The sequence below is a fragment of the Camelina sativa genome, chromosome 20 (assembly GCF_000633955.1).
Source record: "Camelina sativa cultivar DH55 chromosome 20, Cs, whole genome shotgun sequence".
NCBI lineage: Eukaryota > Viridiplantae > Streptophyta > Magnoliopsida > Brassicales > Brassicaceae > Camelina > Camelina sativa.
The window spans coordinates 10416924-10441632 of NC_025704.1; the positions used below are offsets into that span (position 1 = coordinate 10416924).

A 24709-nucleotide genomic window follows, 5' to 3' on the forward strand; every position below is an offset into this window, starting at 1 on the left:
TTTATGTGGGTTCCATGTATTATTGGCGTGCTTACCATTTTCTAGTTTTCTTAATATAAAAAATGTGCAAAAGACAAGTACGGTATGATGTGTTTGTTTCTTGGCATGGGATGGGGAATATTTAATTCAACAATGAACAAACCATAGCATCTGAAGACTTAATTGAGCTTAATGTTTAGAGGGAGGCCTCAATGATAGAAGGAGATTTCTAAAATGCAAATTAAGCCGACCAAGATATATACTTTTACGAAATTATCAATTATGTATGATATTGACAAAATCTTCAAGTTAGTGGGAAACCTCTACTCCAAGAGAGATGACAATAAATATCTATATAAGTGATTCTTAACATTAAGAAGACAAATACTAACCTGAAAAAATGGTGTCTCAAAGATTGTCCTTCACCCTACTGTTTCTCTTGGCAACCTTAATCACAGTTGCTAAGGGAAACACCAACAGAAAGCTATTCTCATTTTACAACTATTCTCCTCCTCCATCCCCGGTCTATCGTCATCCTGTGGCTCCTCCTACTCCGGTCTATCGACCTCCGGCTGCTCTTCCTCCTCCTAAACCTCCCGTTGCCTCCTACTACTACAAGAGATCTCCACCGCCTCCACGCCCTAGATACGGAAGAGTGAATCCACCACCTCCTCCCAGCAAACCATGGTGGTGGTTCTTGTAGCGGGCTAAGAAGGCATTCAAGCGGCTCAAGAGTCAGGAGAAGACATTTACTGTCTACTTTTTTGTAAATGTATATATTTACTAATGAGTTTGCCTGAAAACATAAAAAGTGCATTTGTGTTGTACTGTTGTCTTAACTTTGTTAGTTTTGACTGTCTCTCAGTTTACCGGGATTTATTCTTCTTCTTTATTCGCTTTTTCGCGGTTTGTAGTGCGACTGATTTGCTTATCCTCTATTTATTTATTGTATTGATTCGTTCTACAAATTCATTTAAACTAATTTATTACATACACCACTTATGAGTTACATCGAAACATTTTACAAATGTAACCGTCATTTAACTCTAGTAATGTTTCAAGTTACATGGCATATTATCCAAATACTCTCTGATTCATAGAGAGTGTCATTTTGACACAATGTATACAGATTAAGAAAATTATATAAATTTCTATTTTACCTTTTATAAATACATTAAAACAATTTCTCTTTCTAATTAATAAAAGCTGAAATAGTAGGAATAAAAATAAGATTTAATATTAAAAACTGCATTGAAAATATAAAATGACACTCTTTTTGTTACAAAAAAAACTGTGTCAAAATGACATTCTTTATGAAACAGAGTGAGTAACAACTAAGACCATCTCTAGTGGGAGTATGTAAGCAAATATTTAGGTATAAAACAGATAAAAATAAATAAAAAATTGTTGATAAGCTAAGAAATATATCTTAGCTAAGCAATTTGAGGGTTAATTCTTACAGGCACGTGTTTACCTGTGAATGGGTAGAGTTTTAGTTTTAGTGAGTAAAAGAAAAAAAAATTGCACCTTATTCTGTAAATTCTTCTTCACTGAAGTATGTTCTTGTCGATTTGCAAAGAATGTTATGCCATTGCAGTAATTAATCTGAATTGGATTTCCGAAACTGTAAGTTACTATCTAAAGACTTTTAGAAATGGTGATTAGGTAGATCTATGTAACAACTTTTTTGCGATCTAGTTTTGTGATTGTTGTGCAATAAGAGGATGTTTGAGAGTTAGACTGAATTTTTGATTTGTTTTGAGTGTTGCTTATAAAACAAGTTCTTTGAAATTTTTTTTTAAAGTTAGTTTAGAAATTTTGTTAGAACTTTATCATTGAAGGGATAAATTTTATATTTCTTTTTTTTTAAATTTAGTTTTTTTTAATTTTTGTAATAAAAATATTGCTAACAAACTTGTTAAAAAATGGTTTAAGTAGAGATGAGAGACACTAGTATTTTTCCCACGAGGCTTCACAGATGAGATACATCATAGATGTGAAGATGTGATGTTGTGGGGTCCCAACATTTCGTACGGACCCCTCGTGGCCGGCTCACCAACTCATCCAGACACAACTTAAAACGACCAAACTTAGTTGCTTACTTGCTGTCTGCCAGCGAAATCATAAAATTAAAACACGACATTTTTTATTAAAAAGACCAAGAATATCCAAAAGAGTACAAAATCAACAATAGCAATGTGAGAAAAGAATCATTCTTCCAAAATTCTCACTTGCATACAAAAAAAAAAAAACAAGAGAACTTAAAAAAAAACAAATCTTTCTGTTTTTTTCTTTCTCGTATAAGCACCAAAACTTCATCTTCTCACAAACCCAAACCAACACCGACACCAACCAAACATGTGTATTTGGGGAATCATACCAAATTTTCCCCCAATGACACTCTTTTCACTAACAGTTTCATCCTTCCCTCCTTAATATACACTTCCTACCGTCAAGATAGAAATTTTCATTTTGTAACTTGTGAAGGATGGACCCGACCCATCATCATCCCTCTCGAAAAAAGAATTGATGAAAAATGCAAAAGAGAAAAGCTTTTTAAACACATAAATGCAAAACTGACGACGCTTTGTAGTGAAGACAGAGCTCACAAGACTGTAGATGAACAAAGAGACCGGATTGGAGTGGTTTCAGGAGGAAAGCATGGATTGGAGAGCTAGCTGCTGCTCGGGTTTCAGTGTTGACCATGTTGATGCCAATGCCGATGGTGGCAGTGTCTGTTGAAGTTGCCTTAATATATTGATCATACGACCTGCTGTCTCTTCTGTCACCACATTTGTCCCTGTAAGCACCTGGCCGCCAATAGACACATTGATTTCTCTATTAGTACGATAAATGCAAAAGATCAAGGTATAAAAATTGTCCATGAAAAGCATTAACTAAACAAACCTCGGCAAATATTAATAAGATTTTCGGAAGATACTGGTTATTGGGGCCTAAAATGTCCACATCTTGCCTGCAAGTTTATCAGCAACCAAGGGCGTTTTAGAACAAGGAAAAATAAAATAAGAGGTAAGTAACTTAGAATCCACATTGCTTACCTCTCAACCATTGAGCAGAGCTGTTCATGAACCAATTTGGCTTCAATGACATCATTACTTAGAGGTAAACAGTTCAACCATGCAGGAAGTACCTAAAAAAATCAAAACAAGGTAACTTGTGAATCACTGGAAGCAACCACATGTATTAGTGCCATCGCGAAACCTTGTAAGTATCATAAGCTACCTGAGAGGAATCGATACTGTCACGGTGAAATTGGCAGATCTTTCCCACTGCGGACACAGCATTATCATATGCCATTGCATTGTCAGATTGCCGAGCATTTGGCTGCTGTATCACAACATTTAATCTTGACAGAGCCTCTGTTGAAACAAAAACATCGGTTATTTAACTGCAAAATATAAATCAAACCCCCAAAAACTACCAGCAGGCAAAAGAATACCATACCTCCAACAAGAGGCTTGAATACAGATCCACCAAACTCAGCACAAACACCAAGCCCATACACGGCAGCCTGTCGAACTTCTGGGCTCTCGTCATTGCAAGCTTCCAGTACAAATGGAAGATAGGTATCATAATATCTGCGCAGCGAATATAAGGTAGACACCACATAAGAACGCTGAAAACTGAAAATGTACAATGATTCAATGAATGTGTATCCTTACTTATAGGCAGCATCACGGCATTGTTCAGCTACATCATCAAAAATGCATATAGCAATCCTTCTCTCTTCAGCTGTTTTATCCCTTCCCTGAATTAAACAAATACACATCCCAAAACTAACAATCAATAGCAAAACAGAAAACCCAAGGCGAACTAAGACTAATATTGTATCAGAGCAATGGCAACAGCCACAGATTTAGAAACTAAAACTATATTCACCTGAACCAGAGGGCCAAAAATTTCTAAACTTCTAACAAAATACAAAATACTATACTATATTTATTCATATATATGTTAGGTACAAGCTTCTGGAAATAATAAAAACCACCTACACTGACAAAGCAAAAGCAAAAGATACTCTTGAATATGAAAATTCTCCACTTAGTATCACCCAGCACCTAAAATAGAAGACTTTTAGTGATGAGCGCAACTTACCCACATAGGAGTTAAGTAAGAGGATAATTCATCGAAGAATGGCAGGAATGAGGCTTTGAATGTCTTAACCAGTGTTCCCAATATTTCACCGACCTGTATTTCAAAAACGAAAAATTTAATAAAAACATTGACAACAGTATATTTCAATTTAATAAGAGTGGATCACAAAAAAACTAACTTGATCAAAAATTTCTTCCTCTTGCTCATTTTCCTCTTTAATAAGCTCTCCCTCTTCAGCGTCAAAGTCTTCCGCAGTGGCCCTCTCTCCCCTCTCTCGCTTCCTACTAGAGCTTGCTGTCATAACTTGCTTTATCTCATCAACTATGGATCTAATTTTCCCTTCATCCAAAAGATTTCCGGAGATCTGGAATACAGTCACAGGTTATGAGATACCATTTTATCAATGTAATCCTATGATTTACTCTACGACGGCACATAATTAAGACTTCTTCAATATAAGCTCTATATAGTTTACTCTAAACCTAAGGAAAGGATGAAAATAAGGACAGCTGAAATTGCAACATTATTCATCACTCTCGATACTCTATGCTCAGAAGGAATGAATAAGTGATGAAGTAAAGAAAACATAAAAAGCCAGTCTGGCTTTCCAAATACAAGCAACTACATATGTGACCTAAATTAATAAGAAATTAGCATGACTACCAGGGAAAGTACAGCATTCAAGAAGCACATAAAAAAGAAGGCCCAAGTTACACCAAATTTGCTAATGAAAATTTACCTGCAAGCATTCATTGATAGCTTCCAACATACTCACACAGATCTCTGTATCAGGTTCCTACATAAAATCCAGTCATCCACCCGATCAACATAGTGAAGCAAAGCCAAAAGAGAGAAGAAAAAAAAACAGAACAGACACTAACTTTATGCAAAGCTTCCAGCATGGCTGGAATAATGTAGTCAGAAAGCTGCTTCAAATAGGATAAATCGCGCCCATCAGATTTTCCTTTCTCTATAGCCAACTTGGCTGAGCGCATTAGTTCCGGCATGGCTAGAGAGAGAAAATTATCCAATTTCTTAGAAACTTGTAAATGAACAAAATATAGATTATAGACGATATATTTTCTGATATACCTGACACAGCTGCTCTTCTAACTTCTTCGTGAAAATAGAATTTCAGTAAAGGGACCAGTGTAGGTGCAACCTATAGTATAAAAATTCAGTCTACACGATGATCCCAACAACAATGCCAAATATTGAGACAATTTGGAGTTATTTAACCACACTAACCTGATCAATCCAAGGAAAAAATCCTTCTTTCAACTCATCGGCATAGCAACAAAGCATGTTGCAAGCCGTTGCCTTTTCCTCTAGAACACTTGTTTTGATCCCTATTCTTTTGTCTCCCAGGATAATGGTCTCCATGCTGCATCAATAGATGGAATTAGCAAAAACATTATGCATGTTACTTGTTATGTAAAACAAAACAAAAATAATCTTAAAACATATCATTTCATTATATGGACAGTATCTGAGCATAGTTAAATATTTCAAGAAAAGAGAAATGCAGGAAAGCTGCACCTCCAACAACATAGAGAAGATTAGTTTTTCTATGCATCAGAATTACATAAAAGCAAGGTATAGAGATATGATAACAATCAGATGAAGTGTCAAGAAGAATGTAAACCTTTCATCATCAGAATCCTCTGCTTCATCTTCTGAATCAGCAGATGTAATTGTTACATCTGGCTTAAGTTGAGCTGACTGAAGCAAAGGAGGCATCACAACAGTCATGTACGGGAGGAAGTCTTGACCCAGACACTTGCAAAGCCTAGCCCATGCCTACGAAAATGTAAGGTAACTGTAAGCAAGCGATCTTACCTACTTAAGTTTATAAATAACATGGAGACCTAGCATATTATAAGAATTCACCTGTAACATGTAACTTGTTATTGGATCGTCTGCCTCCATCTCAGACCCTTGCAAGGACATTAGCACTTCCATGACCTGGCATGGACATGTGAAATATTTTCATACGACAGTGAATAGGATTACTGCATATAGCATCCGTTCTAATAGCAAGTAAAGTTTGATTTGACCCACGCATAGCATACCTGCCTAGCATCATCCCTAAATCTGTCCTTTCCAACTGCCATTCCAACAAGACTAATGCACTCCATGGATTTGGCACGAAGCATCCTCTTAGATTTGTCAGTTGCATTCATCAAAATAGTTTTGAGATAAGGCATGACAGCATCATAATACTTTTGAAAGTGGTCCTACAAATTTAGATTATGTTAGATCAAGAGTTGCATGTAAGGAAAACAATAGTTGTTACACAACTTCTTTATAGATACCTGTGATGAATCAGCAACTGAAGCAAGAGCAGTTAAGGCTCCTTCTTGGACCATTTGTTTACCATTCTATAAGAAGCACCATTATAATCCCAAGTCAATCATTTAAACTCAACAGAATGCAAGATATATGCTCTTTTTTAGTTATATATATTAGAAAATAAAGTACGCAATGGACTTACTTGTAGTAGCACAAGCAACTTGCTCACTACTCCGTCTAAGTAAGGTGCCAATATTTCAGGTGTACAATTTTCACTGAAGTTGAGTACTGCTGAAGCAGCATGAGCCTACATGCAAAGGTCACAAGGTACTGCTTTAGGAAGTGTCAGAAGATTATAATCTCAGAGAAACAAGGGATTTTTACCTGCACTCGTGGATTCTGGAAGTCATCCATAGCAGCAGCAAGTGCGGGGAGCACTCTCTCATGATGTTGGTTTTGCAGATCTGGACCCAAATCCGTAGACAGTTGTCCAATCGCATTTATAGCAGCCCACCTTACTCGAGGATGAGGACTTTGAAACTGGCTCAAAACCATGGCCACCACTTGCTCTAGATTTTTTATCATTACCTATATCAAAGTTCAGGATATTAGATATCGGACTGAAAACCCCAAAGTGATGTATGTGCTTGGCAAGTCCTCCCAAGATAAATCAACTCAGAATCAATCTTTATCTAACATCTAATTAAAACAAAAAAACAATGAAACAATAAAGGAAAAAAGTGACTTAAGACAGGTTATTCAACTGCTACCACTGAAAGTTATACCTTTGAGCAACCTTCAGCAATCTGAGCAAGTGCAATCAAAGAAGCATGGTGTTTCTGCCATTCAGAAGCAGTCAAATAAGCAGAAAACTGCTGATATGCAACCGGAACAATGGTGTTTCCTCCCAAAGAAATTGCTAACCGATCCAAACACTCTTGACCCATGCTGTAGTTGCTAGTCTCGCCGGCATCTTCATCCTCAGTCTCAGCGCTGTACCAAGCAGGATCGTCCTCAATATCCTCGAGCATCTTCATAAGGACAGCGAACAACCTGTCGATGAACTGAGGGAGTTTCCTAACCATCCCTGGGGCACGCTCACGCGCCTCAGCCAAAGTAACCAAAAACTCAATCGCAAGATGACGCGTACTTTCCTCCAAGGAATCAGCCTCTGCGATCTGAAGCATCGAAGTAACAATGTCGAGAAGCTGCCTTCTAAGGAACCGTGGCTCAGTACCAGCCAATTCAATCAAAAGTTCAAGTGCCTCCTGTGCAGTTGCTTCGTTCCCGTTGTTGAGAGATTCGGTCAACGTCCTGATCATGGCAGGCAGAACATCTTGGAATCTATCTCTCTCCATTGAGTTGGAGAGACACTGAACGAAACTAATGACGGCGTTGAGAGCTGCGATTTTGACATCGGAGCTTGCAGAGTCACTACTCAAACACTGGAGGAACACGGTGTGGAGAGGCTTGATGTGAGGAGTCAGAGTCTCCCCAACGTACTGAGACAATTGCGCAAAGATTAAAAACGCCGATTCCTGCAATTTAGGGGAATCAGATTGAACACACTGGAAAACAAACGGAAGCAACTCCGGCCATCCATTCTCCGGTAAAATCCCCGATGCGAGTTCAGAGACTGTATCGCAAATCTTCTTAGAGATCGATTTGGCTTCCTCGCGCTGAATACAAGACAACATCGAAGATTTGAGGGAGGATTGAGTGGCGAGGGAGAGACGAGGCCATAGATAAGCGTCGTCACGCGTTAACAGCTTCCGGAGAAGCACGGCGGCCATGGCACGACCTTCGGGATGAGGAGAAAGCTGAAGAAGATGAGCTAGCTTCAAGGCGAGGGTATCGGGATTGCTTTGCTTAGCGAGATTGAATAGAGCCTCAGCGGAGGAACGTTGCTCGTTGGAAGAAGACATGAGGTGAGAGATTAGCGTCTCGAACGGCGCCGAATCGGAACCGAGGACCATCGCGAGTTGCGCCTGTTGAAGCTGGTTCGCCTCGGTAGCCATGGCAGATGGCGGCGGGAAAAACTAGGGTTAAAAAGTGGCTAGAGAGAGAGAGAGAGGCGGAATGAGGAGAGGAGCGAAGAGGGATGAGGTTTGTGAAGAGATAATTATATTTCTTTTCTTTTTTTCTTTTTTTTTTCTCCCAAGTATTATGTATTCGTGATTTGAGGTGGAGTGGGCCGTAGCGACAATTAAATTAAGGGGAAAAATAAAAAGTAAGCAATGATATGTGATTAGCTGTATTTCTTTCAAGGGTGGATCATAAATTGATCACCAATGCCTGTTTTCCTTGTTATGAATTCAAAAGTTAAGGTTTTCTATTATTTCCTAGATTTAATAAATAAAACCACCAACTTTTAAGTAAATATAAAGATTTTATGATTATTATTTTCTTCCATTTTCCTTACTCCAACAAAAAAAAAACGGTTGACATTGGCTTGATTATACATCAAATGACAGAATCTTATAACTTTTGTAAATAAATAAAAATGATAAAAATATATAATTATTAATTAATCTTGATATATTTGATACGCGTGTTCAAAATGTGGTTTTACTAAGTCTGATATTGAATTAAATGTAATCGTAACGAGTGAATATAATAATGATTAATTTGATTTAAATTAATAAATTTTTATTATATATTGATTTATATATAAAAGGTATTTGAAAAGGTAAAAGTCTTAATATTCACGAAACTTTTACTTAACAAAAAAAAAAGATAAATCCTATATGTATTTATATAATTTATTTTCACACAATATTATTTTGTATTTAAATAGCAATCAAACCAATTTTGAAGCATGTTGTATCGGGTTTACAAAGTGTATTTGTTATATGGTAAAAATGTACATTTTATACTATATAGTATATTTATATATAAATAAACTATTTGATATAACATTTCTTGTTTTAGTTTTAAGTTTTAACAAATACACTAGGATTTAACCCGCGGTACACCGCGGGACAATATTTTTAATTTTATAAAATTTAAAATTTTTATTGTATTTATTTGTTATTTTATTATTGTTTTATTAATTTTAAAAATATAAAAATTTACAGGTATTTGATATAAGTATTCAAAGTATATGATTTTTGTAGTGTTTTCAAGGTTTTAACCCGTGTAGTATATGTATAGTCTAGTAATACATTTATCTCCTCATACACATCTAAAAATGTTTAAAAAAAAACAATTTCACTTATCTCCCTATATGGGATTAATGCCAACCCGTCTCACCAAAATCAAAATAAGTTTTTGCATAAAAAAATAATCAAAATAAGTTTTTGCGTAAAAAAATAATCAAAATAATCAACATACCGTGTAACCATGTCTTTTTTGACTGATGTGTGGATTTTCATTCCCTGAAATGATTAAAGCAGCATAGTAAGATTCATGTGAATAATAAAGAGAATAATGGAAATTATGTTTGTGTGATTCTTACAGTGCCAAGATCAACTCCAGGGTTTCCGCCGTGCTGCTTGTGTATTGACGCCACAAGTGAAGGACTTTCACTTGCACCCCCACGCCATCTTCACCAAATTTATTAATGTTAATATAATTATGAAAATTGTAAACTTTTGTTATAGAAAATCTGTTGTATATCATTTAAATTTGATAGATTCTAGCATCTATAAAAATAGTTTTGGAGATTTAATGGGTTAAAATTTTAATGGATATAGTTGTTTTTGGAAAAATTGGAATGTATAGATGTTATTAAAATTTTATGGCAATAAACGTAACAAATGTTGGTCAATTTAAGAAAGTTTAATATTTGAGTTTCTCTGCAATGTTATTTATGGAATTATTTTAGGGGTTAATGTTGTAAAAAAAAATTAAATAAGTAAAACTTAAAGGGCATAAACCAAAATGTACTTCAAAAATGTTAATATAGATTTTAAATTTACTAAATTGAAAATCTGTTAGACAAATAATATGTAGTCCACATGTCTTTGTAACATATAGAAATAAGAGGATCATTATTCTATGGACTTATATAACTAATCATGGGGTGGTAGAGTGTTAGTGTTTCAGTTTGTATGCTACTACTATCACATATTTTTTCCTTGTCAACACATAATAAACATACTACATAGTGAACAAAATCTTCTAATTTGTAGAACTTCTGATGGACGTGTGTTTAAAACGTTCTCTGTCAATAGTAACACTCATTTGTTTACCAAAAAAAAAAAGAGTGTTTAAAACTCCTAGTAGCAACCAAATACATAGTTGAGAAAAGATTAACAACAGCGATGTAATGGTGATGGGTGTAATGTAAAAAAGAATCATTTACTAATCTTTGTTTTCTTCCAATTATCCATTTGGTGGTTTGGGTATATCATACTTCATACATACAGCCTCTGATTCTAATATGGTCGCACGCATTTTTGTTTTCATAATGGATAACTTCTGTGATGCAGATGCTAATGAGAATGGTCTCTATCTCATTACAAAATGATCATTTCTCGTATTGAAGGTGATTTCTGTCATATTTCTTCACATAACAACCGGAACATACCACAAATCCAATATACCCATCTAGACATCTAGTTGAAAGTAGTAATCACAAAATGGTCTAAAAAGGAATATACGAAAACAAAAGCATATCCAAAAGTAAGCAAGCAAGCATCATGGAGGGGCTGAAACACCTGCACTATCTTGGACAATATAGGTATAGTTTACCTTTGGGTTTTTTTTTTGAAAAGTGAAAAAACCCCAAAATTAGGACTTCAGCAAAAATGTATAAACTTTAGAATAATAGTAATAGCCAAGTCTACTTAACTAGTGTGATGATTTCACAACATATAAAAGGAGAAGACCAATTTTTTTTTTACAATCGAATACGACTTAGGCTGTTTCTCGGGACATCGCAGCTCTCCTCTCGTTTCTTTCATTGCTTTTTTTACGGGTGAGTTGTTGATTCTTACCATTACAATTTGAGGTTTTTATTGAAAAGGGAACGATTCGAGGCTTCCTGAAACCCCAATAAATAAGTTGATTTCGGAGTTTGTTGTCTAAACGTCTAATGGGGTTGGTTTTGTTGGACCCTGATGGTGTAATTGTGCAATTGCTTTGCAGTTTCTGGATGTTCTTGGTTCACGCAACAGTAAAACGCTAATTCTTAGAACAATAGCTTAGTGCTAGTCGAATCTTATGACATTGTGTTGAAAATTTGGAGTATTTGAAACACTAATCTCTCTTCTGATTGCTTGCTTTTGGAAATAGGGTTTAGGGATTTAATAGTCTTTGGAGAAATCTCGAAACTTTGATTGGCTTGGGTGGCCGAATCTCGAACCGATGTTGAGTAGGTTGTCGAGGCGTTGCTACTGCACTTCTGTTCATCGACCATGGCTGTTTCTAGGATTGGGTAACCCCGGAGACAAATACAAAGGGACAAGACACAATGTAATGTACCCCCAAATGTTTTTAGTGATTATGCGTTTATATAAGTGTATTCTTAGTTCTCTGCTCTTGTTTGGCTACGCTGTAGATTGGCTTCGAGATGATTGATACTTTTGCTGAGTCAGTTGGGATTCAGATGAACCTGGTCAATTTCAAGGCTATAATGGGACAAGGTACATGTTGCAAGATGAATTTTTTTTTTTTCCATTTTTCTTGTATGAACGAAAACTGTGTGAGTTTGGTGTTGAATTATATGAGTTTTTGATTTTGTGTTGTCCCCCTTTCAGGTTTCGTGGACGATCTCCCTGTTATCCTGGCAAAGCCGCAAACTTACATGAACCTGAGCGGTGAATCAGTAATCTTCTTCTCATATTCTTAGTATAAGTCTTTCAAAATTTTCAAGATTCATGAAATATGAATGATTCATGAGGCTTAATCTCTTTACCAATAAGGTTCTTGAACATCATCTACATACTTCATCCATTGTTATTTAAACCAAGGTATCTGCTTGTTAGGGGCCTGACGAGAAGCTTTATGACTTAACGGTTTCAATTATGACAGTATTCTACTTTTGAAGAAAATATATGGTCATCAAAATCTATTGCTTGCCAAGCGTGTCTATGATTGCAATTGAATTAGCTGTATTTACTTATTTTTTGTGCATAATGTAGCTTCTTAGCTTTGGTTGGTTTTGTTAGTAACTGTGCTTCTCTTTATATTGGTCAGAGTGGCCCTCTCGCGGCTTATTACAAGTTACCTCTCAATCGTGTGCTTGTGGTAATCCTATCACCGTTTTTGGCTTAAGGCCTAACAATCCGTACGATTTGTTTCACCAGAAACACTTGATTTCATTGTTACTCTGGAATTTGGTGATCTAGGTGCATGATGACATGCAATTGCCATGTGGTGTTCTTCGCCTTCAAGAAAAAGGAGGCCATGGATGCCACAACGGGTATGGTATCTCATTTTTCTAACTAGAATGCGGTCATGTGTAAAACAGAGTTCAACTTTTCCCTGGTTCTCGTAAGACAGTTGCTGTCACCTGTTTCAGACTGTAGTGTCTACCATCATGAGATCTGAATCACAATATCGAAAACTCTTACGTTTATACTTGTTTGGGGTATGACTGACATTATGGTAATTATTATTCTTGTGGTCTTCTCAGGTTAAAAAGTGTAATGAACCATTTTCGAGGCAACAGGGAATTTGCAAGGCTACGAATCGGTCAGTTTCAACCTCCACTTGACTTAACACTTTCACGAAGATCACTGGTTCTAAATCAAGATATTATTATAATTGTAGGAATCGGAAAGCCTCCGGGACAAATGGATCCAAAGGCTTTCTTGTTGCAGAAGTTCAGCATGGCAGCTCGAGAACGGGTAAGCCTATGAGCAGTTATCGACATTGAAAACATTGTGGCTTAGATCACCATAAAGAAATAGATTTGAGTCTCCCTTGTGTGCTCTATGTTTCTGGTGAAGATGGATGGAGCTTTAGCAGAAGGGGTGGATGCTCTGAAGCTGGTTTTGTCTAAAGACTTTGGAGAAAGCTGGAGATTGTTCAATGTGGAACAGAAGTACAAACACTTGAGACAACATACAATAATTGCAGCTTGACCAAATGCTCTTGTCATGTATAGATTTATGATCTTGTGCTTGCCCCTTGTACAATTTTTTTTTCAAATAGTCTTTTCAGATTTCAGATTTTTAGAGTCGCTCTCCATTTCGGATTAATACGAAATTATCTGAATTAGTTACACGGAATACTTAACGAGAATCTATAACTTGAATTAGTGAGTTTACTTGAATTAGTGAGTTTTATCCGACTCGTTAATCCATAACGAGAATCTAGAAAGTTAATAAATAAATGAGACATTACAAACTGATTAGGAAGACATTACGATGCGGAAGAGGGAGAGGGAGAAATAATGATACAAATGCGTCTGTGAAGTCATGTAAGAGAGTAGCAAAATCTCAAGAGAGAGTCAGATTTCAGGTCCTAAGTTTGGTCCCTGATGTGGTTGGTATAGGTTGTTTACTAATACAGATACGAAATTAAAAGAGTGTATGAGCCATTTTTTTTTAGAAAAGTATAAATCAAAGCTCTTCTCTAGCTTGTTGCAAAAGTAAATCATGGTGTAGTAATGATTTAGATCCTTTTTAAGACACAAGAAGACTCAGTTATAGCTATATTTCTGAGCTCCTCTGCATTTGGAACCCATTGTTTCGTCTAAGAGTCCATCTTTTGGGTGGTTAGATCATAGATCAAATATGTGGTGCGGATCCTTTTTACGATGATCGACGCCACAGAAATAGATAAGAGTTCCTTTTGATCCCTGGGGTGCCACTTGCGATAAGATGCCTATGTCATAGATCAATACGTGCTTTGAACTCACGTAACTTTTCCAAGTAGAGTTCATCATCTAAACTGAAAACGGAGAAAAATGTTGCAATTGGTTATGAATCTTTGATACTGTCTGGTTAAGAATTCAATAACTAAACCGGTTATCACACTTGGTTTAAGTGTTTGAGTTACTCAGCTAGTTCTTTGGCCTTTGATGTGATTGGTATAAGAATGTTTACTGAATGAAAGAGACTTGAACCTCTCTGTTTACACTAACAATCGTAAAACCAAACTGGAAGCAAAAACAAACGAAGCATTAACTAACGCTAAAAAGACTAATCAATCACTTAAACCAAGTCTGATAACCGGAAGAACCATTCGAGCATCAAATATTACTATAATCTATCAAATATTCTATCATGGAACCATATTCTATCAAATATTTTGTAACTCTCATATTTATAATCATATTCATATTTTAAAGCACTAAATTTTAATTAATTGCAATTATTTATTTATATTTATGTTATTTTTTTCACCTCCATAGTAATTATAACATTTTAATGAACAATTAATGACAGTTAAAAATAGAATAAATAATAAAAGATATTAATATTTAATTATTGTATCAATACAATAAAAGAAGAATGCGTTGCATTCCTGGTGTGACACATCAGCCTCAACATAGAAGGTGGTGTTGACAGTTCAGTAAAAACCTATAACCAATCAAATTATAACATTAATACACATCAGCTGTTTTTAGTCTTATGTGGACAAAGCAAAAAGTAAAACGATAGCGTTTAATCAATCGATGCTTGATTTCTTCTTCTTCGTCGCCGTTTAGATGAGATTGAGAGATGCAGCCTAATCTCTTCCCATTCAGTTTCGGGTAATCCATTTCTCTTTAATGGCGGAGATCTAAACGAACTTGGTTATGGTGCTGAATTTGACAGCTCTAGGGTTTTCTTCTTTCTCCCTTTCTTATTATCTCAAGGCAGTGATGGGATGGATTTGTCTAAGGTTGGTGAAAATTTCCTCGCCTCTGTTAAATCTGTTACGTCGCTTGGTCTCTTACCTTCTGCTTCTTTCTCTGATCATCCTGAGGTAATTTCCAATTCATAACATCAATGGAGTTTGCTTTTAGGAGAACTGAAATTATTTTAAGTGTGGAGATTAAAAAATCCATCTTTCAGTAAATTCTTGCATGTGTTGCAGTTGCTGCTAAAGTTTCTATCTTGCCACTCTGTAAGCATTAATTTTTAAATCTCCATTTAGCTTTCTCGACAAAGGAACGAAATTGTCATCTCTACTACCTCTTCTCCGACTTGAGAATTGAGAGATGGATGATAAACTCCAATTTGTTAGCCTCTTTTTTTTTTTAGTTCTCAGTCACTCTCGTCGTCCTCAATGCTTGTGTTAAACTTCAATCATCTTCTGTCTATTCATTCTCATTTCCTAGATTTTTTTCTGATATGTTTGTGTAGCAATTCTTAGTACAATAGCTTGATCCAGAATATTAGATATGATGCGATTTGTTTAAACATTGTTATGGTATGTTACAATTGAGGTTCCTTAAGGGTTTATGATTAGGGTATATTCAAAAACTGGGTTTACAAGAAGAGAAAACTGGGTTCCAAGTAGCCTCATTGGTATTGCTTTGGGTCTTTATCTATTAAGATAAACCAAAAACTGGGCTTATCTGTTGACATTAAAGAGTAACTAACATTTCGAATGCTGGTCCATTGTCATTTTTCTTAATTGTTAATTGCATATGTGTGTTTAGCACTTGACTTGTTTACATGTTGGTCCTATTTCTCTGGCTATTTTCCCTCCAAAAAATCATGATTTCTTACTTATGCTTATATTTTGTCCTTATACAGCATTAACGTGAGAACATGATGATGTGGATATTTAGCTATAGCTCTCTTGTGTGGAACTAATGATTTCACTACGATGAGAAAGTGTTAGGGTTCATCAAGGGATATATGACTTTGGTAACTCTATAGTCTTTGGTTAACGCTTTCACTGCGAAGCCGCAATACAAGTCACAAACCAAACCATAAGTGCTTAATTAACCAAACCGTAAGTGTTTAATCTGAGTTTAGTCTAGACAATAGAGTTTAATGTCTGGTAGATATCTCCTTTGGTTTAATGGTATTGAGAAGCAGTAACATGCTTTGCCTTATTACACAGGTGGGGTTCAAGATGTTCTTAGGGGTCACTGCATCAGTGACAAGCTGGGACGCAGATGAGGCTTGCTGCAGTATAATCTTGGAAGACTTCCCAATACTTGCCAAGGTCTTTACTACTGCAATGTCTTAAGTGGAGTCATTAGAGGAGCTTTGGAAATGGTCAGTCTCCTTTTTATTCCCATTTTTTTGTTACATAAATTGTGTTTTTCAAACTTCTCATCAAAACAGTCTCCCTAGAAACTTAAAAGTAACTTCTCTTACTCCTCAATTACCAAGTGTAGAAGAATATTTTTGGGCTGAGTGCTTATGTTCTTATATCCATCTCCACAATGATCAGGTTTCGATGACATGGACGTGTGATGTTCTTCAAGGGGATGATGCTTATGAGTTGCAGGAGAAGCTACTGAAACAAGTCGCAGAGGAGTACAACGATGATGAACAATTTGTTCAAAATTACAAATTTGTGTGAGGGAACAAACTGAATGTAACTACAATGGACTACAATAAAACCCAATACGAGCCAACTTTTTTCTAAAGACCAAATAACCATTTAGCTTGTGATATGAGCGTTTAGTGGAGCAGCCGAGCAGCCGGTTGCTTCTATACCATATACACGATATACTTGTGAGTTGGTATGTATCTTTTCAAATAATGTTGGCCGAGCAAACAAGTTAAAGATAGAAACTTCGATTAGTGTGGTTTGAAAAATTTGTGTGTACTCAATATGATTTTAAAAATGTAAATATGTGTCTAAGAAGAAACAAAATTAAACATAGTGCATATAGTTAATGAAACGATATATGTATATTTATTATTTATATGAAGCATTCGTTGCATACATCATTGAATTCTCTTTAACAAATACGTCCCAACTTCAATCTCACTTGAGAGCATACTCCATATTATCTCACGCTCAAAAGTATTCATCATTTTCATTAATTAATTCTTCTAATTCTACAGTTCAAGATATGCAAACATTAGCAAACAACATTTAAAAGAGAAATCAAAACATCTTCAGGCAATAATATAAATTTGCTAATGTATCTAAAAGATTTAAACAATTTTAATTTAATTATGATTGCATAGATAAAACAAATATGAAATGAAAAAATCATCCAAAAACAACCCGCGGCGTAGCGCGGGTATCAACCTAGTTGTTGTAATTCTTCTATACTTTATATAAGAGTTCAACATATGTGTAGCATATGCTATTATGTTTATAAGAAGTTCAACATGTGTGTATATGATATATATATATGTAAGATATGATATATATATATGTAAGATATGATATATATATATATATGATACTTTTGTTTTAAAATATGATGAAATAATTAACTTTTCAATATCTAAATTGTTCTTATCTTTTTCTGGGATATTAGTACTACATATGTTATTCCTATATTATGAACATCAAGGTGTATAGTTTTATTTTCAATTCTACTTGTCATCCTTAAGATATGTCGCATATTTTTTATTTTGCTTTTATTTTTTTATTCATTTAAAGATAAATAATTCACATGAAATTATTATGTAACTATTTTTCAATATCTATTCACTTATTAATATTATTCTAATCATATATCATTTGTCAGTATATATTTAATTAATATATATATATATATATATAATATGTTTTATTAACTTATTAAAACCAAATTATTGTGAATTGTAAATATATATAAGTTAGGTTTTGGTCTCACTTGTACTGGTATAATAATTATAAAAATTGAATCATTTTCCAAATGATTTTTATGTATGACTTCATCAATCATCTCAGAAAAGCGTCTTTAGTTTTCGATTAATCATCTCGAATAATATTTATTTTCATAATGAATCTAAATATATAATAGACAATAGGTATGTTTTCTTGCATTTGTTAGACAGTGGAAAAACTATTAAATAAACTAAAAAAGCTATAAAACCATAATTGAGGTAAATGTTTTATAATTTTTGTACAAATTTTGAAAGGTACTTGTTTAAAAGAATATTTCTGTAATATAGACTATTAAATAACCAACTATTAAATAATCAATTTATTCAATAAGTTACTAAACTCTTTGGCGGACAAAGATGTGCCGCACATGTTGCGTTATTAAACTCTTTGACGGACAAATATTTCACCCTATGAAGATCCTAAAAGGTTGGCTTATGGCTTTTTAAGTGTAAACTAGGATAGTACTCGCGGCGTTATTTTTTGTTATATATATTTTTATGTATATTTTTGTATGTTGTTTGTAATTTTAATTCTTTTAGCTTTTTCATCATTATGTAGACACATCAAATTCATAGTTTCTATTTTTAACAAGTTTTGGAAAATAGCTCTGCTCAATTCAATAATTAAACTAAATCATAACAATTTAATATTAACAACTCAATTTTTAATATATATTTTTTTTGTAAACACTTTTTTTCAAAATACATATTACGTAGAGTCGTAGACACATCAAATTCATATTTTAAAATTTTAACTAAGTTTTAGAAAATATCTTTGCTCAGTTCAATAATTAAACTAAACCGAACTAACAATTTAATAATAACAACTCCAGTTTTTAACTAAAAAAAAATAACAACTCCATTTACGATCTCATGAATCTGATTCAATAACTCATCCCAAGTCTAATTTAATAACCTCAAGATCACAACTAATATCATGACTGCGCACTCACAAACCAAAGCACTACTTCGACAAACCCACCCAAAACACTGAAATAAAGATTAGTTAAGTCACTTATTTTCAAAACAGGGCAAGTGATACAAGACTATGTTTTTGCTCAAAAAAACAGTAGAGATTGTTGAATGACTTGTCAAATCTCACTTTATTTTCAATTGTTCATTACAACAGTAGTAGACCAATGTTATGGAGACTTTTGGTCCACCACAACTTATGCTCTATTTATAATTTAACAATACAAGTATCAAATTCAGATGTAATTTGAGATGTCATTCTATGTGTGTTTGCGTTTGGAAATAAACATGGTGTCTCAATAATGTATACTACAAAGCTTGAGCATTGAAACAAGACAGACCTCAACACCAAGAGGCGAACATTCTTGAGCTAATTTGCAGACAATTGAGGCACTGCTCCAATGCTAACCATCAAGAATAAACAGAGCTAATTCCAAACATTACAGGTGTAAAGACGGTAAGATATCGACTAATTGAGGCACTGCTCCAATGCTAACCATCAAGCTTTGAACTTGTTTGTGAACAGAGATTGGTTTAAGCAACCCAAGTGCAGGGGAGACTCCATTTTATGTCTCTTATCCTTAACCAATCTCATTAACCCAACAAGCAAACTATGCTCGAGACCCCTTCTCTTACACCTATCCCCTAAACAATCTCGCACAATTGAATTTGCTCTCATTCAATCCATCATTCATATCAACAATCAAAGATGCCTTAGCAGGTTGCTATCAGCATCAGCATCAGCCTAGATTTTAAATCTGAATCAAGACCAAGACTCACAAGAATCGCAACAACCTCAGATCCAACAGCATGAGAAGTGAAAGGACCTAAAAAAGAGAAGAGATTACAGAGAGGCACCTCCTTCTTCAGAAACGTCTTCCTCGCCACAAGAACAAAAAGAAATCAATGTAAACGAGTAACCAATCTTGGAATATAGAACAAAAAGAAACAAAGATTCATCATGAGAAATTGAGTACTACCTTGTTGACTACAGATTTGGTGATATATTTTTCTGGCTCGCTGCAAAGAACAAGCAAAAGATCATTACAAATGGATGATTAACACACAAAACAGAGAACACTCAGTTCGTTGAATTGCCCATACCTAGATTATACAGAAAATCCAATACAAATTATGTTCTATACACATAAACATTAACAAAAGTAAATAAAGAGAGCAACTTGGATTGCACAATATAAAGAACGATTAACAATATTTAAAACTATTATTAAAATAAACTATCTCATTTCTCACATATGTTAGAATGAAAGATCTAATTTGATGTTGTAAAATCGGGTTGTACTTCTTTGTTTCAGGCACTATCTCACATCTTGATTTCAAATCAGATTTATAATAGTGTAACTTATGGATAAGAAGGGGATTATATCAGATTATGCATGTAGACATAACATAGTGTAAGCTCAGCAAACAACAGGCCACAATTTTCGACTCTTACTTGTTTCGACAATTTTTGTCGAACCGGCACTCAAATTCTTGAGATAGTTGTACAAAGGATCAAACTCTACAAATCAAAATTACTAAAATTAACTATCTGCTTACCCTTGATCGAACCAAATAAATGTACAAACCATTTTAACGGAGGAAGAGGTGGCGGTGGAAGATAGATCTGTAAGAGCTGAGACGAGTTGCAAATTAGATCAAATCAATAAACCCTTACTCCTTGAAGTCATTATGTAGGCGATATGTGAAGATGCATCCTTCATCGTGCAGACCTCTAGAGTCGTAATCAGATCAATCAAATCGAATAAACCCCTAATTCCAATAAATCACGAAGACCATTGAATAGACGGCGACAAAAAAGGAAGATATCGACCATTGATTAATTAAACGCACAAGCACAATCGGCCTATGGTATAGACGACAACGAAAAAGAAAAATAATCCACCGATTGATTAAACGCACGTTCGGATGGGAAGAAATCGAGCATCGTTCCTCTCTTTAGTTTTGTCGGCGTAGGAGTAAAAAATCTGATATGTATTAATTTAATTGGGTATTTATTTTAACTGATGTGTCAGCTTCTGTATGCATGCTGTGAAAAACATTGAAGTTTTATTGTATCGATATGCCAATGTTGTATCATCTCCATGTTTCATTATGACAATGATGTCTAATCTTTTTTATTTTCTGGATTCTTTAGGTTACAAAATGGCTTCGGAATGTGCTCCCAATGTTTTACTTAAAAGAGTAATTGATAATAAGGACAATGCAGGTAATCACTATAGAGATGGTTAGACTTTGTTATTATTGGTATAAGTATCACATTCTCTTGTTTGTGTGATGGTTTCGATGTTGGATTGAATAGTTCCTTCCTGTTAACTTGGAAAATCATACTATTACTTACATTATTGTGCTTTGTGTTAATGTAGAGAAGTTTAGGTCAGACTTGCTGAAGATGGCGATGACTTCGTTATGTTCCAAAATTCTTTCACAGAACAGGGTACATTTTGCAGAAATGGTCGTGGATGATGTTTTCAAGCTAAAGGTATCATCTCTGCCTCCTTTTAAAATCTGTCAGCAATTCGTTCCTTCCTTCTATTTCTCAGCTGAAATTTATGTGCAATGAAAGAAGAGTTTTCTTTGACGAATGTCATGAAGTTAAGCTAGTCTCATTTCACCACTAGTTTGTTTCATGTAGATGCAAGTTTTCGTTTTGAGGTGCTAAATGATTCTCTTCTGACATTCTGATGTCCCTGTTCAAATAGGGAAGCACAAACTTGGAAGAATATCCAGATCATCAAAAAACTTTTTGGATGAAGGGTAAGACAACACTTTTGCCTTTGACGCCTGTTTGAAATCTGTTTCTGTGTGCTATTGATCTCTGTTTACTATTCATCTGTTGAGGATATCTCGTGTTTCATTCTCTCCTTTCTTATATTAGAATGTTGAACGGCATCACCTGCCTTCGTGCATCCCAGGGACGGATGCAGAAAGAAATTTGATGTGGGGCACAAATTATTTAATAACTAATATATGAAATTTATATTATAAAATATTAAGGAAATTTAACTTTCTATATTTTGTATATTTAAAATTTATTTTATTTGGTTAAAAAATATATTCAATTGCACATTACATATATTTAAATGAAAAATATATCTAACTATTTATATTATATAAGGATTTTGTGCAGTATATTAACCTTTTAAATTATCATTTCTTTGCAATTTTTATTCTCTAACTCTAAAAAACGTAAAGAAAAAATCGAAAAATCAAAAATATTACACAATATTATCTTTCGTAATCACGGTAAATTTTATAAAATATAGATAAATAGTATATCAAATTGAAGGTCCAACTATGAAGAGTTCAAATCTACATTTAAAATATTAAAAACTAATATATAGAATTGTAGAAATGTTTAGAAGTTACATGCAAGAGTTATATCCTACTATATTAATTGGGAAGTACAAATATGAAACTAACCTTAAATGTGTAAAAAATTACATTCAATTGCTATTAGAAAAACTTAATTAAGATTAATAAATTAATTAAATAAATATAATTAATTAAAAACGAAAATCAGGGATACATTGAATAATATAAATTGTAGAAAAGTAAAAAAAAAATCTATTAGAATCAAAACTAATCCGTATTAAAAAAAAAAATTAACAGCTAAGATATTAAAAATCTAATCAAATAAAATCTACAACTACAAATTTTATCCCTACTAAATTAATTGGAAAGTACAAATATGAAACTAACCTTAAAATGTGTAAAAATTACATTCAATTGCCATTAAAAAACTTAATTAAGATTAATTAATTAATTAAATAAAAAATAATTAAAAAATGAAAATCGGGGACACATCAAATAAAATAAATTGTAGAAAAGTAAAATAAATATATTAGAATCAAAACTAATTCGTACTTAAAAAAAATTAACAGGTAAGATTTTAAAAACCAAATCAAATAAAATTTACAGCTACAAATTTTATTTAAAAAAAAATTCCACCAGTTAAAATTATTACAGACAAGAAAAGGAAGCCACAAAAAAAACAATGAATGTTATTTTTAAGGAGACTTTTTAAAATTTTTACTAGCTATATTTAGTTGCTCTTTTTTACATGTTAGTAATGATTATGTTTAGTTGACAAATGTTTAAACAATTGTATTCATTACATACAAAGGTTTTATTGACAGGGTTTCACTAAACATTTATAAAATACAAAAGTTTTAATATAAACAAACCAAATTTTTAATCACAAACTATTATAAATAACATAATAATAAAATAAGTTATTACAAATTTTTATTAAAAAATGTTTAGCCCGCGGTTTTCCGCGGGTTAGTACCTAGTTATGTATTATTTTTGAATTCATATGATTCATTTTTCTACAAAATCCTTTATTTAAATAGATTTCAACTATATATATATATATATATATATATTAGATAAGTTAAAAAAACTATACATATATATTATACTAATTAACTAGTTTTACAATAATTTTTAAATTTAAATGTAAGTATAATTAGAGTAGAAAAGAATATTAATCTGTAAGTAAACATTACAAAAAGAACTTTGGTTGTAGGAAAAAAAGGCAACAAAAAAAGATGAAAGTCAGGAATCGAACTCCTCACCAAAGAAGATGCATGGGGCACTTAGGTAACAAATAAGCTGTGTAACTAAACTAACCAAATGTATTGATAATTTATAACAAGTTTTACTCCCATTACTTCAAAAAGTTTCGTCTCTAGTTCAACAATTTCTATGTGGGTTTTTGTTTTTCTTTTCTTGCAGTCACCATGTTCTAGACGAGGCTGAAATATCACTCCATGATGCACTATGTCTACTCTCCCAAACTCTAAATGACACTAGAGTGTTGCTTGGAGGTGGATGGCCAGAGATGGTGATGACAAAGGAAGTGGATGAGCTTGCAAGGAACACCGCTCTGGCGAAAAATCGCATGCCGTTGAAGCTTTCTCACGGGCTCTAGTGGCTATTCCAACAAAAATCGCTGACAAGGCTGGTTTAAACAGCGCCGAATTGGTAGATCAGCTTCGTGCAGAGCACCACAATGATGGATGCAATGCTGGAATCGATGTTATATCTGGATCTGTAGGTAAACTCTTATAAACATTAGGATCGGGCATAGATTGTGGAAGGTTAGACTAGACTTGAATTGTGATGATGATTGATTGATTCTTTACAGGTAGGAGATATGGAAGAGAGCGGAATCTATGAAGCATTCAAAGTGAAGCAAGCGGTTAATATTTACCAGGCAAAACAATTGTTACTAAGAAAATAAAAAGTACAATTATTGTTTTTATATCACAAAATTCTGATACGTGACGAGACGAATCGCCGACGCAGCCCGTAACAGAGTAAAAAAAATGGCGACGGGATGCGACTTCCCGAATATTCAAACCTTCGAGAGTGCTCTTTCCGCCGCCGAATTCGAGTCCGCCGTCGAGCTCACCAACTTTCCAGCCGTAATTCACCTGAATCTCTCTCTCTGCCTTTCTCTCCTGTTGAATCTGATAATCTTCTTATTATTCCGTTTATGCTTCCTTTGGTTCTCTAAAGGTTTTCAGAAGATGTGTTAGTAACTGGGATGCCTGTTCTAAGTGGAATCCTTTCAACAATGGCCTCGATTATCTTGAGGTGTTTTTGCTTAACTTCGATTTCGTTTCCTTTTTTTTTTTTTTTTTTTTTTTTTG

At 34.0% G+C, this 24709-nt stretch overlaps 3 protein-coding genes and 1 long non-coding RNA gene across 6 annotated transcripts in view; 3 read left to right on the forward strand and 1 right to left on the reverse strand.

Moving 5' to 3' along the window:
* On the reverse strand, positions 2104–8510 carry LOC104770352 (importin-5). The gene is made up of 19 exons (XM_010494757.2): positions 7173–8510; positions 6772–6975; positions 6590–6694; positions 6411–6476; positions 6168–6332; positions 5986–6060; positions 5741–5895; positions 5344–5479; positions 5188–5257; positions 4977–5104; positions 4835–4891; positions 4274–4459; positions 4096–4188; positions 3663–3748; positions 3445–3578; positions 3223–3359; positions 3039–3130; positions 2887–2953; positions 2104–2789 (listed from the first exon to the last, which is right to left on the reverse strand). Exons 1-19 carry the CDS (start codon positions 8403–8405, stop codon positions 2628–2630), a joined length of 3351 nt encoding a protein of 1116 aa, XP_010493059.1. The 5' UTR covers positions 8406–8510; the 3' UTR covers positions 2104–2627.
* LOC104770353 (peptidyl-tRNA hydrolase, mitochondrial-like) lies at positions 11186–13509 on the forward strand. The gene is made up of 9 exons (XM_010494758.2): positions 11186–11308; positions 11626–11805; positions 11891–11975; positions 12090–12157; positions 12529–12579; positions 12681–12754; positions 12968–13026; positions 13105–13181; positions 13284–13509. The coding sequence occupies exons 2-9, from the start codon at positions 11698–11700 to the stop codon at positions 13416–13418; spliced, it is 657 nt and encodes a 218-aa protein (XP_010493060.1). The 5' UTR covers positions 11186–11308; positions 11626–11697; the 3' UTR covers positions 13419–13509.
* On the forward strand, positions 14945–16903 carry LOC104770354. Of its 2 annotated transcripts, XR_764534.2 has the most exons (4): positions 14945–15249; positions 16026–16227; positions 16339–16496; positions 16675–16903. It is a non-coding gene; the product is annotated as an uncharacterized LOC104770354 (long non-coding RNA). The 2 variants fall into 2 exon arrangements; XR_764533.2 differs by having other exon boundaries at positions 14951–16227.
* The window catches only part of LOC104770356 (tRNA wybutosine-synthesizing protein 5-like), a 7139-nt gene continuing 6165 nt past the window's right edge, over positions 23736–24709 (forward strand). For both annotated transcript variants that reach the window (XM_010494761.2, XM_010494760.2), the window contains exons 1-3: positions 23736–24111; positions 24202–24481; positions 24576–24653. In XM_010494761.2, the coding sequence (XP_010493063.1) occupies positions 24383–24481; positions 24576–24653 (177 nt within the window). In that variant the 5' untranslated portion in view covers positions 23736–24111; positions 24202–24382. The remainder of the gene's footprint in view (positions 24112–24201; positions 24482–24575; positions 24654–24709) is intronic.